The following is a 14,713-nucleotide window of genomic DNA, read 5'->3' as shown; positions in this document are numbered from 1 at the left end:
AAAGGGTCCTGCACTCATGTACACTACACAGTGTTTCAAACGCTGAGTATATGCTCTGAACACATACATATCTTCCAAGTTAGCTTCAGAACTAGTGTAAAAGACATGATAGCAAAATTGTCTTATCTCTGGACGCTTATCATACTGGCCCTGGGAACATGTCTGAGGATCACAGATTTTTGAAACTTTCTGAAAAACTCTCAAGGTCATCAACCAAGAGTACAAGTAAATTTAAAAAGTGGTGCCACTCTATCAGCCAGGCGAACATTTGGCATGCTGCTGACAAAAAAGATTTTGAAGACACTAATGAATCTCTTCTGAAAGTGAGAAAAACATGGTCCTGAAGGTTTACTTTTCCTTCATGGAAAAGCCCATGAAAAGGATTTCCCAGAAATTACAGTTGTCCAGTACCCACGGGAAAATGTGCAATTTCAATTGTAGTGAAGTAAATAAACAAGGAAATGCCACTTTTTGCCAGGAAAGTAGCAAAGAGGCTTAAAAGGAAAGTAGTAGTCAGAGCGGCTGAGGGTAAGAGGAGGGTACCCTGCCAGTGAGGCTTCCTGGAGGGGGGGCAAATTAATAAACAAACCTCTCTAGTATTCGGTAATTAATTACACTTGTAGGAGTCAACTGCAAGAAAATAATGCAAGATACAAAGATTTATGTATGAAGACATTTATTTGTAAAAATTACAATATCCATCAATAGCAAAATAGTTGAATTATACCCACACGTCAGGATATTATGCAACAACGAATCGCTGAACAAAAGTGATTAATAAGCACTTAGGAATGTAGCATGTGTTCAGCGAAGGATACAAAAGTACTTTGTCAATTTGGAGTTTGAAAAATTTCATGACAATTATATAAACCCGTGTAATTTGAAAGAGAACCGTGACCCAGGAGATCTCCACTTATTTCCCAGTCGTGGGACGTGGGTAAATCACTCCAACCTTTTTGAGACAGTTCCCTGCTCTGTAAAAAGGGGATGGTTCTCACCTTCCAGGATTGTTACCGGATTAAAGGGGATCACTTGTCTAGATAGGTAGCGGGCCCGTGGGCAGGGTTCGGGATTCTTTCCCTTCCCCTTTAGGCTTCCTACACCTGGGGAAAATTGCCACCAAAGATCAGTTCCTGGGCGCGCTACCTAGACGACCGAGGGAAACAAGTGAGCGCCAGGCCTGTCTATTAAACCCGCTCGCCACCGGCCGGCTGCGGCCAGCGGGGTCGTTTTACGCGTGGAGGCGTGGAGGCCGGGCGGCGCTGCGCTCTCGGTCAGTTCCTGACGGCCTCCGCGCGGCAGAGCGCACTTCGAATCCAAACTGCACCGGGGCGGAGCGGGACAGGGCGGGGCTCGGACCACAGGGCGGCTCCGCGCGCGGGAGCACGTCACCCGCGGTGCGAGGAAAGCGAGCCGCGCAGGGGCGTGGCCGGGCGCACGCGCAGACGGCGATCCCAGCCCCAGAACTTGGGTGCGATCGGACCCGACTGCGCACTCGAGGCGGGGCGAGGGCGGGGTGAGGGTGGGGCTTCGGGAAGATCGACGGGACGAGGCGCCAATCGGGGGCTGCTCCGCCTCGGGGTTTGGTTTGAAATCCCGCGGCGGCCCAACGGCTCGCGAAGCGGCGACCGGGACTTTTCTGGTGGTACTGGGTGATTGCTGCTCTCGGTTCTGCGTGGAGTAGTTCGGCGACCTCGACGTCCGGTTGCTGGGAGCGTCCGTCATGAGGAGAAGGTGAGGGCTGCCTGGGAGTTGAGGGGCGCGGGAAGGAGCGACGCAGGTCCCGGGTGCGGGGCCGGTGTGGGCTCCGAGAGGCCCCCCTCAGCTCGGGGCAACGGTATCACGTCGCCAGGCAGGGCTGGTGGCGGTGAGCCAGACGCGCACCTTCTTGTCGGTCGCAGGCCACCGTGGGGCCAAGCGTAGGTGCCCGGGAGGAGTCGCAAGTGCGGGGGGACGGGTGGGCCCACAGCTCTCCCCGCGACAAGCGCCGGCGTCTGGAGCCCCACCCTCCGCGTGCTCACGGCGTCCCAGGTGCTGCTAATTTGCACGATGGCTCGTGCTGAGTCCAGAGTCTTATGGTCAGCGTTTCTCGGTTCTCTTTAAAGCCGTGAAGTTTGTATTTATCTACGTTTTACCGTGTACCTGGGCTGCAGTGTTAGCATTTTACTTGATTTGGAAAGATAGCTCGGTTTCCTTGCACGTTCAGACGCTCCGTTTAAGGAATTCTTTCCGGGTCGTTTTAACGACGCAGGCAGTGCTGGGGAAAGACTGTCGACTTGAGATCGGGACCAGACGCGTCACGCTCGCTGTGTGTTGTCTTGTGACTTCTGGCAAGATGTTGAATGTCCGTTTTCTCACCTCTAAAATAAGAATTACACAAAATAATTTTGTGTTAAGAGCGATACGAATATTACCCTTATTTTCTGAAAGGACTCGGTGAAGCGTTAGGATGAATAATTTATTAAATAATTTCTTGGTTTTGGTTCAAACTGATAGCTGTATGGTTACATGAATCCTAATTCCCAGGGTTCTTTTTTAAATGCTTGCCCTTGGGGAATGGTTAGTACAGATCACTGATACCATTGGAAAAACACATGTCTGCGTGAGGTTGTGAATTACAAATATTTATTTATTTTAAAACTTTTATTTATTTTAAGTGTGTTTTCCCAGGACCCGTCAGCTCCACATCAAGTAGTAGTTTCAATCGAGTTGTGGAGGGCGCAGCTCACAGTGGCCCATGTAGGACTGAACCGGCAACCTTGTTGTTAAGAGCACCGCGCTCTAACCAACTGAGCTAACTGGCCACCCCACAAATATCTTATTATCTAAAGGACAGCAGAATTCTGTGCCTTTAAGTTAATATTGCATTCTGAGGACAAGTAAAACCTACAGTGACATTTTATGTAACTCTTATTCCAAGTTGGTTTTGGGGTTGTTCAGCATCTTCTGCTTTCAATAGAGTGAATGAAGGGGAGAGAAAGTTATCAATTAACTTGGGTTCCAGGCTGACAGATATAACTAGATTTTAAAAGAGCAACTGGAATTGCTCTACTCACAAAACCAGACTTTGGGGTAATCTGGATTTCAGGTGTTCATATTTGGAAAGGAATGGAAACTAGGCCTGAAGATACACAATGCTTTTCGGATTGGTCGCTGAATTAACTACTGGTTATGGATACAGGTTGTACAGATGGAGCTTAATAAAGGCCTGTTTAGGAATAAGTAGGTCAGTGGATCAGTGACTGCTGCCTGAAGGTAGGAAATCATTTAGAGGACCATTTGAGATCTTTACCAGTCCAGTAGGTTCAAGAGACTGGAAAAACTGGCCCTTTTTACAACCTTGGTGTCCTTGGGTGGTATTCTTGTAAGCACCCTCAGTTTTTCAGTGGATGCATTTATAAGGAAAAAATCTCAAATTTGCACCTTTTAGGGAATTTAGGGAATTCCCTTTTAGGGAATTTACAGTATATAATTGTACTATGATAATTATTATTCACAATGATTGCACTGAGGCATCTTAGGATCATAACAGCTTTTTCGAACCATCAAGTTATTAATCGAAAAATACTTCTTGAATGTTTGTTATGTACAAGGAACCGTTCTAAGTGTTGGGGAATCAGCAGTGAATGAAACTGATATCTCTGCCCTTTTGGAGTTTACATTTTAATAGCAAAATAAATAAGTAAGTCTTACATTAAATGGTAATAGTGCTATGGAGACAAATCAAGAAGAGAAAGGGAATAAGGAGTACTGATGGCAAAGGAAAGGGAGTGCGGTTTTAAAGGGATTGGTCAGGAAAGGCCTCGCTGAGAAGGTGATCTGTTTGCCTAAAGGAGGCAAGGGGCCCAGCCATGGGACTTGGGGGACGAGAGCTCTAAGTGGGGGGGCTCTGCAAGCCCAAATGCCTGAGGTAGGAGAGTGCCTGTGGGTTCTGACAAGAGGGTGGCTGGAGCAGAGACCGGAGGCCTTTGTAAAGGCTTTAGATAGCAAATCATTGGAGGGTTTTGAGAAGAGAAGACCTGGAGCCAGCCTTGTGGCTCCTGTGTTGACAGTTAGCGTGAGGAGGCCACGGCAGAAACAGGGAGACCGTCTAGAAGGTGGTGGCAGTACAGGCACGAGATGATGGTGGTGACCTGGTCCCGGGCTGGAGTGGCGGGAGTGGGCAGGAGTGAGATTCTGGCTGTGTTTTGAAGTAACAAGAATGAAGTTCACACAATTGGAATGTTGCGAAGAGTGGAAAATTGTTTTAATTCTTTGAAATTTGTCAATTGTACTTTGAAAACTGTACTCTCATAAGAACAGTCTCCAACTAGAATGTATGATCGTTCCAAACACCCGCTTTCCCACTGGCCACGTAAGGTTTGTTAAAGGAAGTCAGCTCCAAGGGAGGCTTAACTTTTTCATTATAAGAAATTGCGGGAATACTGCTTTTAGTTAGTGGCGCATCTCCTGGGGTTCAGCCACCCCTTATCTGTGGTTTTGCTTTCTGTAGTTTCAGTTACCCATGGTCAACAATGGTCCAAAAATATTAAACGGAAAACTCCAGAAATACCCAATTCATAAGGGGTAACTCCCACACCGTCTGAGTAGCGAGATGCCAGTGCGCCCGCCTGCCTGGCACGGAGCCCTCCCTCTGTCCAGCTTCTCCCCGCAGTGGTCACTTAGCTTCCCGGCCCCGAAGTCACCTAGCAGCCAGCTCCTTGTCAGATCGACTGTGGCGGTATCACACTGCTGTGCTCAAGTCCCCCTGATTTTCCTTCCTAATGGCCCCAAAGCGCAAGAGTAGGGGTGCTGGCCATTCGGACACTGGCCATTCGGACATGCCAAAGGGAGGCCGGAAAGTGCTTCCTTTCCTTTAAGTGAAAGGTGTGTATGTTTAGGGGAAAAACATATACTATGCACACACATATATATATAATGTGTTTGTATGTGTGTGTGTGCATGTACACGCGGGTGCATATATATATACATACATATATGCCAAAAAAATGTATACAAGTGGACACTTTGGTCAGCGTTGCTCAAGCAGTAGTTCACTGTAATCAGAAGTGTCTGGACGCTGATGGGAACCACTTTGAGCACCTTTTGTAATTGCAGAAATCAAATGTGACTTGTATTCATCTTTTTGTTATTGGTATATATTACTACAATTTTAATACAGTTTTTCTTAAAATGTGTACGTATCTTTTTTGGCACCATCTGTGTGTGTGTATGTGTGTATATATATGCAGTTTCAGGCATCCACTGGGAGTATCCCCCACAGATAAGGGGGGAACTATAGTACAGATATTTGTCCAGATTACTTAATTGTGTTTGAAATCTACAAATTTTGTCATGCCATTTTATTTTGTAGAAGTAATTTGTTTGACTAAATTAACTAGCAGTCATATTTGTTTTTCAGTTAATTTACAAATCAAAACAACTTCAGATTGTATGCCAGATTTAAAAAAAAAAGCTTCAAAATATAATCCCCATATAATTTACCTACTTAAAGTGTACAATTTAATGATTTTTAACAGAATTCAGAACAACTACCACCACAGTCAATTTTAAAACATTTTCATCCTCCCTTCCAAACAGCTTGGCAGTCAGTCCCCGTTCCCACCTTCTTTCCTCTCCCCAGCCCAGCCCCAGGCAACCACTAATCTGTCTCTATAGACGGGCCTCTTCTGAACTTTAGAACCAAATGGAATCATTTGAAATGTCCTCATTTATGGCTGACTTCTCTCACTTGGCGTAATGTTTTCAAGGTTAATTGACATGATTAATATTCTGTTGCACAGGCAGCTCCCATTTACCTGTTCGTTGGTTGGTGGCCATTGGGGTTGTTTCCCCTTTGGGGCTATTATAAGTTATGCTGCTGTAAACATTTGTGTACAAGTGCCTTTGTGGACACATGTTGTCATTTCTCTTGGTGACATACCTAGGAGTGGAATTGCTTGATGATGTAGTTACTCTGTGTTTGGCTTTGAGGACTTGCCAGACTTTTCCAGAGCAGCTTCACCGTCATCAGATTGACTGGAGGTAACGCGGTGCTTGTGTTCAAGTCCACCGCGGTGGGTGTGTGAGGGTCCCACCAGTGTGTGTGTGTGTGTGTGTGTGTGTGTGGTCCCCAATGGTTGTGTGTTGGGGGGGGGTCCCCACCGGCAGTGTATGAAGGCTCCGTTTCTCCACATGTTGTCAACACTTGCCTCTGCTTTTTTCATCCCAGACCTCCTAGTGGTGGGAAGTGGTCTTTCTTTGTGGCTTTGATTGGCATTTCCCTGGTGGCTAAAGGTGTTGAGCGTCCTTTCATGTGCTTGCTGGCCTTTCGTGTGTCTTCTTTGGAGAAATGTCTACTCAGATGCTTTGCCCATTGTGCCAGACTTGTCATTTTGCAGAAAAGGGATCACGTGACCCTCTGGATGTTTTGCAGAGCCAGGCGGCACCGCCAGTAAATCTGTTTGTGGGTGTCGGAGAGTGCATGAGCCCGGAGGGTAGCTGGAAGTTAGAACATGGTGAAACTTCGGCAGGAATTCAGGGCCACTCGTTGTACACTGTTGAGTCCTGACTGGCAGAATGAAGGTGGAGAAGACGTGGTCCCTGCCCGTGAGTTCCTGGCCGTCTGGGTGGAGGTGGCTGAGGAATCCACAGCTGTGCAGAGGAGGTGTTGGCAGATGGACGGGGAAGTGCAGAATCATGTTGGCAGCAGAAACTGAGCTGCATGTGGGTGAGGAGCTCTGTGCCGGAGCGTCCCGGAGGTTCAGTAGGCTGGAGTTTTAGGGAGTGTGGGGTGGGAGGGGTTAGGAGGAAAACCTGGAGGTTGAACTGTTTCGGGGGGGGGGGGGGGTAGTAGGAAGCTTTGAGTGGGGGAGTGAAGCAGGCGCCTGACGACTTGGTTTCCCCGAGAACCGAGCTCTCACGTGGATGTGGCCAGGATGGATGGCAGTCAGCCTGGAGGAGACTGTCCCGCACCCGGGAGCAGTGACCCCCAGAGCCATACCCTGCGCTGGTCTGCCTCAGCTCCCGGGTTTTGCTGTCAATTGAATATTGACCACTGATTAGCTCTTGTAGGTGATTTTTAATAAAAGGCTCAAGTGAGGATTTTAACGAGTGCATTCTTTTGTCTTAGAAGTGGGATTATTTGCCTGGGGAAGCTTTGTAGGTGAACTTTAGTTGAGATTATATTAAGTAAATGGCTTAACTACCTTAACTACCTGTTAACATTTGTAAAATGAATGGAGTACAGTAAATTCTTTTAAATGCTGTTCATTATCTGGGTGTCAATATTGGCATCTGGTGTAGGCCACTGATATTTGTGCAAAAGTTTGCTTCACCGAGGACAGGCAGCCTTTAACATGGGATTTCTTAGCTAGCGAAATGTCTGGGGTGTGAATATATTAAACCGATTGTTATGGAACTCAAGGGGTTCGCCGCTTGGGGTGCTCTGTTCAAGAACATGACGTGGTGGTCCTTAGGCAGTTCTATTTACATAGAGCAAGTAAAGGAGCCGGGTTACACATCCACACCCTGTCCAAAGCTTTAGCCATCGCTTATATACCCTGTTTGGACCAGTTACAGACCATGTCATCAGAAGAATCTTTGCATCAGTTGGGTTCCAGGGTCAAGGTCAAGCTAATCCGGCTGCAGCTGCCTTTGCCTTTGCAGAATACTGGGCTTCATTTGGACAGTTAGCAAGAACAGCATTTAGTAAGAGCCACCCAGACCTTGATACCCTTGTTCTATCAAACACTTTGGAGAAACTGGTGTTCTGGGCGACCTAGGCTGGTGACTCAGAACCACTGAACATGCTGAGACAGAAAGGGAGCCACTGAGCGCCTCTAGGCCCCCCACCTGTAGACGACTCAGGAAGAGCTTAAGGGACTGGTGCCAGGCTTCCCTCTGGCACAGCGCACCCAGATTCTCATTTCTCTGATGCCAGAGCAGTTTCTTTGTCATCCAGTTGCACCTAAGAAAGGAGAGAAAAATCTCTGTTCTTTACATGGTTACCATTTTTAACAGCACACTTAAACATAATCCAAGGTGCCTAGGTAAGTTTGTATTTCAGATAAACAATGAATAATTTTTAAAATAACCTCTTTGAAATTGAAGAAAAACATACATACAGGAATGTGCACAAATCAAGCGCAGACTTCGTGGGTTTTCTCGAAGTCAGTGCTCGCCTGTGTGAGCAGCCGCCCCTGCCCGTGTGCTCCTCCCGTCACCACCTCCCAGGACAGTGGCAGCCGCTGTCCTGGCTTCTGAAAGCACAGCTTCGTTTTGCCTGGTTTTGAGCTTTGTATCAATGGGTCACATAGTGATTTGGCCTCTTTCACTCAGACTGGTTTTCCTCTTCTCCACAAACTTGTTTTCGTTTTTTCACATTAGTTATGTCTTTTATCTCTTTTTTTCTTTTAAATTTAAGGTGTGGTTTATGGGCAGTAAATTTAACTCATTGTAAACGTTTAGCTTGAATTCTGGTCATTACATACAGTTACGTCATCACCATCAAGATCGAGAACCATGTCATCACCCTAAAAAAGTGTCCTTGTGCCCTTTTGCAGTTGATCCCAGGCAACTCGTTTGCTTTCTTTCACTACAGTTTTGCCTTTCCTAGGATTTCCTAAAGTGAAATCGTACGGTGTGCAGTCCCTTTGGGTTTGAGCTCTTGCACTCAGCGTAGTTCACGTGGTGTTCCTGAGTTACCCACGCTGTGTGTTCACTGCCGTGTTATTCTGCTGTGGGTGGCACTGGTTTCCATCCTGCTGGTGCATATCCTGCTTGTTTGGGTTTTGTGCTATTGGGAGCAGTGCCGCTCTGATACTCCCGTGTGTCCATGGTGCGTTTCTGCACGGGACAGACGTGCACAGGAGTGGAACTGCTGGGTTCAGCTTCGGTAGGCACTGCCAGCAGGTTTCAAGGGGCTGTACCAGCTGGTACTCCCACCAGTAGTTTGTGAAAGTTCTGGCTTTTCCGTATACTCACCAGCTCTCGATGTTTGTCCTTTTTTTTTTTTTTTTTTTTAATTTATTTTTAATTTATTGGGGTGACAATTGTTAGTATAATTACATAGATTTCAGGTGTGCAATTCTGTATCACATCATCCATAAGTCACACTGTGTGTTCACCACCCAGAGTCAGCTCCCCTTCCATCACCATACATTTGATCCCCCTCACCCTCATCCCCCCCCCCAACCCCCTTACTCTCTGGTAACCACCAAATTACGTTCCCCAGATTAATTTTCAAACCCCGTGGCCATCCTGTGGTCACCGACTGCCCTCCAATCCCTTCACCCTCCCCCCCACCCCCCACCCCTCCCGCCCATCTAGCAACCCTCAGTTTTTCCTCATTGTCTCCCAAACTGTTTCTGATTAGTTCATTCACTTATTCTTTTCTTTAGAATCCGCAAATAAGTGAGATCATATGGTACTTATCTTTCTCTGTCTGACTTATTTCACTTAACATAATGTTCTCTAGATCCATCCATGTTGTTGCAAATGGTAAGATTTCTTTCTTCTCGATGTTTGTCCTTTTGATTTTAGCAATTCTGCAAGTTAGTAGCTGTAATTTTAGAACAACAACAAAATTGTGATGAATTGCCAGCTATTTTATAGGAACCTTTCACCAGCAAACTCTTGCATTAGGTGTGAGTTTATGTGACTGGTCTTTTTGTTTGTTTTTTCTTTAATAAAAGCATTTCTGATTCTATATTATACTGCCATGGGTAGAATCCCTGAAAAGTCAGATTCGGAGTAGTATTCAGAAGATTGAATGTCCATGATGTAGTACGCTACTGAATTCTGCTGTGCCTGTGTTGTAGTGTTTGGGGGGAGAAGGAGAGGGGAGCGGGTAAAGACGAATTAAGCTGAATGCTTGTTTTCAATTTGTCCCAGCCTTGAGGCCACCAAGAAACTATTCAGTTCCTGTAAATACTGCTTTTAGTGTGTGGGAGGCAGTGGCTCATGCAGCTGGCTTCTCTTGCTTTTCAGTGATGTGCTTGCAGAGGAGTCCGTACTGTGTCTCCAGAAAGCCCTGACTCACCTTCGGGAAATATGGGAATTAATTGGGATTCCCGAGGACCAGCGCTTACAGAGAACTGAGGTGGTGAAGAAGCACATCAAGGTGAGTTGAGTGCTGGAGTCTCTGCCGTGGGAGGGCTAGGGAGGTCGTCATCTCACGTGAGGTGGCTTCTAGCAGTGATACGAAGGCGTCAGGCTCTTCCTGGTTCCTAAGTCCTTTCTTAAAAATGGGAAATTATGAGGGTTTTGGTGTTACTCGTTCTTTTTCTCCCTTTGGCCCGACACTTTTATGGGACTGTTTTCTCTCCCGTAGGACCTCCTGGATATGATGATTGCTGAAGAGGAAAGCCTGAAGGAAAGGCTCATCAAAAGCATATCCATCTGTCAAAAAGAGCTGACCACCCTGTGCAGCGAGTTACATGTTGAGCCTTTTCAGGTACGTGGCAGGGTCTCGGGGTCCTGTGTGGGTCTGAGATGGAAGGTTTCCTTGTAGGGGTGGCGCTGGACACGAGAGGTGGGGAAAACGTGCTGCCTGGGTAACTAGTTCCAGCAGAGTAACTGTTCCTTATGTGAAGGGTTGCCTGGTGGGACGTGAAGCAGCTAAAGACCGCCGCAACAAAAAAAACAAGCTTCCTCTGACTGTCGGTCTATGGGGCATGGAAAACAGTTCTTAACTCTGATACTGTGCCATTCTTTCTTTGAAAGAAAATGAAAAGAGCTACCTAGGATGCAAAACTGACTGGTGACATAAGGGAAAGTTATCTAAAAACCTGCCTTTGTGCGTTTTTATCATACCCAAAAGCTGCACACCACTGAGCCAGCCAAAATGGCCACTTGAGAAGCAATGTGTCCAAAGCTTAGGTGTCCAGAGAGCACAGTCACGTTTAGAGCGTTCCATGATTATCTGCGTTTGTCGCTGCGAGGCTGCTGTGCTGTGCTGCAGCACAGTCGGGGGCTTGAATGAGGACACCAGCAGGGTGAAAGCAGTAGGAGATGGGCCCCCCAAACAGATTATTGGCTAGAACCAGTAAAAGCAACGTCAGCATCGTAAAAATGAAGACAAACATGGAGCTTGGGAGGGTGATTAGAATAGATGTGCGAGCAGAGACAGCACATGATGGCTTGTGTGGTACCGATACGGTTCTCAGGCGCCTCTCCCCGTTACAGGAGCACTAACTCCTGGGTATCTAGGTCGAGTCAGCCACGGCGAGGGGGCTGCCTCTAAAGGGTTGAGGATCATCCCTACATGACAGCCAAGAGCAGTCAGGCAGACTGACATCAGTGGAGTTTTCCGGAATCAACAGAAATGGCATGAAGACCATTGATTTTGGACAAATAGTTTCTGTCTTTAGTCTTTTTTTAAAAGAAACTTTAAATGTGAAATTGGTGAGAAGTTAGGTAGATGGTACATCTCCTTTAAATTACATCCCAGTTCTTAGATCACCTGTGTTGAGTAAAATTTATAGGACATGTAGCTGCCACTTTCGTTTTTCTGTTTATCAGGAGCAGAGCAAGGAGTGCTAAATTGTTTTTTATTGGTGAGGTGATATTCTTAGGATTATTGGGATGAGCGTTTAGTTATGAGCTAAATATCCCACCCTGTAGCTAGCTCAAAACGAGCTTTCCGACCAATTTTCACCTCTTGCAAAGGTGCCCAAGTACCTTTCCTTATTGGAGAACTTCCTCAGGGGACCCTCTTTGTGCCATATTCTGTGTCCGTGAGTTGATGTATTTGTAAGTTTACCTAAAAGTGTCATCCGAGCCCTCTTTCTTTGTCCTGGTTTTTCTTTGGAATCTTGTAACAATGGTCCATCATCTTACACAGGAAGAAGGAGAGCCAACTATCTTGCAACTAGAAAAAGATTTGCGCACTCAGGTAGAACTGATGCGAAAACAGAAGAAGGAAAGAAAACAGGAACTGAAACGACTTCAAGAACAAGACCAAGAGCTGTGTGAAGTTCTCTGCACGCCCCGCTATGACGTCAACAATGATTCGGTTCCCACTTTGGAAGAGCTGAACCAGTTCAGACACCATGTGGCAGCTTTGAGGGAGACAAAGGTACACTGCTTGCGTCCATACTTCCTGAAAGTCAGTGTGACTTTCCTGCTGGTGTCTTACAGTCATTTCGTTTTGTAGGCATCTCGGCGTGAGGAGTTTGTCGACATAAAGAGACAGATTATACTGTGTATGGAAGACTTAGATCACACGCCAGACACGAGCTTTGAAAGAGACGTGGTGTGTGAAGATGAAGATGCCTTTTGTTTATCTTTGGAGAATATTGCAACACTACAAAAGTTGCTACGGCAGGTAATGTTGACTCAGATTATGGCCTGGGATCTCCGTAATATCCAGCGATTTGAATAAAAGTGACAGTTTTTTTCTCTGTTGGTCCTAAATAAAGAACCAATGTAAGTTAAGAAAATGAGGGCGGATAAAGATGGTATTATATGATACACAACCTTGATTTCTTTTTTTTTAACCAAAAGCTTTATATATAGCTTTAAGAATATGAAATTGAAATTGTGGATGAAATAACAATCATTGAATTGTTAGTGCTTAATTTAAACTTTTTTTAATTCAGAATTTGAATCCTAATTCTTGGGGTCTGAGATCTTACCATAACGGCAGCCTTACAGTTTGTGTTCAGAAGTCATGAAAACACACCTCTTCGCAATCTTATAAAAAGTGCTTCTTTTACATGTGGGTCCAGATGTTTCTTTGTGGGAGGCTGGAGGGCTGTCTTCTCTATGCTGCTGTCTTTGCTATAACCACTGTCTTTCCTTGCTACAGCTGGAAATGCGAAAGTCACAGAATGAAGCCGTGTGTGAGGGGCTGCGAGCTCAGATTCGAGAGCTCTGGGACAGGTTGCAAATACCAGTGGAAGAGAGAGAGGCTGTGGCGATGGTTATGACTGGGTCGAAAGCCAAGGTGAAGAAAGCGGTAAGAAACCCAGAGGGCGCTGGCTCAACAGTCTATGGACATTTTTGTGTCGAGTCTGATGTCTTGACCAACTTCTGCCTTGAGCAAGCCCATTTTTAAAACAAGCATCAGAAAAAGGTGGCAGCAATTTCAGCAATCTGTGCATCTTTTGTCTTTTATTCTTAGGTTTCTGGCTCCTTTGATATCAAAGAGTGTTGACTTAACCTCTGTGGTTTTATGTTGTGATTTTATTAAATGGAAAAATTTTGCAAAGCTAGTGAATGTAAAAGTGTGGTGAGGACCTTGAACAGATCTCTCTGTTTCAGCTGCAATTAGAAGTGGATCGTTTGGAAGAACTGAAAATGCAAAACATGAAGAAAGTGATCGAGGCGATACGAGTGGAGCTGGCTCAGTACTGGGACCAGTGTTTTTACAGCCAGGAGCAGAGACAGGCTTTTGCCCCTTACTACGATGGTTAGTACAGAAGCCGTGGTGTTTATGTGGCCTGCACTTGTGAAAAACTGCAGACGTTCACCCGGAAGTACTTCCTCTGCCGAAGCGATGTAACTGCCCTTTCAGGCCAGTCAGCATTAGCTGCCCTTCCTGTACAAATAGCGTTTGCAAATGCTGCTGGGAAGTAAGGGGTCTCTTGATTTCTATATCACTGTAGCCTGTAGTTGTGAAGCTCAAGTTTATCAGGTGCTTACTCTATGCCAGGTGTAATGTCAAACTCTTAACAATATTGTCTCACTTAATCTTCATGTCAAGAGATGAGGACAGGAAGGCACATAAGTGTTGAGCAACTTAAACCAGAGGCCCAGCAGGTAAAGGGCGGAGCTCACATGGAGCTCCATGTGCCCATGGAGTCTGACCCCAGAGCCCAACAGAATTCTAGTCTGACCGGAACTGAATATAAAGATGAGGCTGTCTACTCAATTCCACGCTGGGGACATTTTCTGTGACCCAACGCTCTACTGGGCAGGGTGGAAAGGACGAATATCAAAGAAACCTAAGACAAGGTGAGAGAGGACACACAGGTTTGAGAAGCTTTGTCATTTGAGCCCACACCCCAGTCCTTTACTCCCTGGTTCCCCCAGGCTGATAGCGACACAGCTGGCTTTTATTATCCACAATGTAACATTTTTACTACAATGAGGAAGAATCTGTTTGCATTTCAGGGGGACGAGGGATTATTAAAGTGGGATACTAAACACTAGAGGAATCTTTCTGACCTGCTGGGACTGTGTCTTGCAGAGGACTACACAGAAAATCTGCTCCAGCTCCACGATGCTGAGATCGTGCGGTTACGAAACTACTACGAGAGTCACAAGGAGCTCTTCGAAGGTGTTCAGAAGTGGGAAGAAAGCTGGAGGCTTTTCTTAGAGTTTGAGGTACTGCCCTAATTTTTGTCTGTTTTCCTTAAAGAACAATGAAGTGTTAAGGAAGCACGTCCTCTGTAGTCGGAGTCCAGTTTTTGCTCCTCACCAGGTTTCTAATACCGTGTCTTCATCAAATCTTGGAGTTACTGCTAACCCATCTCTATTTGTTAGTCTTATGTGCAGGAACACGTAAGAGAAAATCCAAAATAAATGGCTTAAATAAGGAAGTCCAGAGGTGGGCAGTGCAGGGCAGGTTTGGCAGTTCCACAGTCAGGAGTTCTCAGGCTTCTCCAGCTTGTGGCCCCGCCAGCACGAAGGGGTGGACCTTCCCCTCAGGTCCAAGTTGGTTGCAGAGCTCCCGCTGTGGCGTTTCAGGCAGTGTGGTGGAGGAGGGAGCACAGAAGGTGCTGCCCCT

General features: G+C 46.2%; 1 protein-coding gene across 1 annotated transcript; it reads left to right on the top strand.

The window, feature by feature from the left end:
- The first annotated feature begins 1,575 nt into the window (after positions 1-1,575).
- On the top strand, positions 1,576-14,322 carry PRC1 (protein regulator of cytokinesis 1). The gene is made up of 8 exons (XM_033100207.1): positions 1,576-1,734; positions 9,970-10,102; positions 10,313-10,435; positions 11,825-12,058; positions 12,137-12,307; positions 12,791-12,940; positions 13,246-13,393; positions 14,174-14,322. The coding sequence occupies exons 1-8, from the start codon at positions 1,724-1,726 to the stop codon at positions 14,320-14,322; spliced, it is 1,119 nt and encodes a 372-aa protein (XP_032956098.1). The 5' UTR covers positions 1,576-1,723.
- Positions 14,323-14,713: the final 391 nt, after the last annotated feature.

This window comes from Rhinolophus ferrumequinum, chromosome 28, assembly GCF_004115265.2.
Source record: "Rhinolophus ferrumequinum isolate MPI-CBG mRhiFer1 chromosome 28, mRhiFer1_v1.p, whole genome shotgun sequence".
Taxonomy (NCBI): domain Eukaryota; kingdom Metazoa; phylum Chordata; class Mammalia; order Chiroptera; family Rhinolophidae; genus Rhinolophus; species Rhinolophus ferrumequinum.
This window is presented reverse-complemented; position numbering and strand designations above follow the sequence as displayed.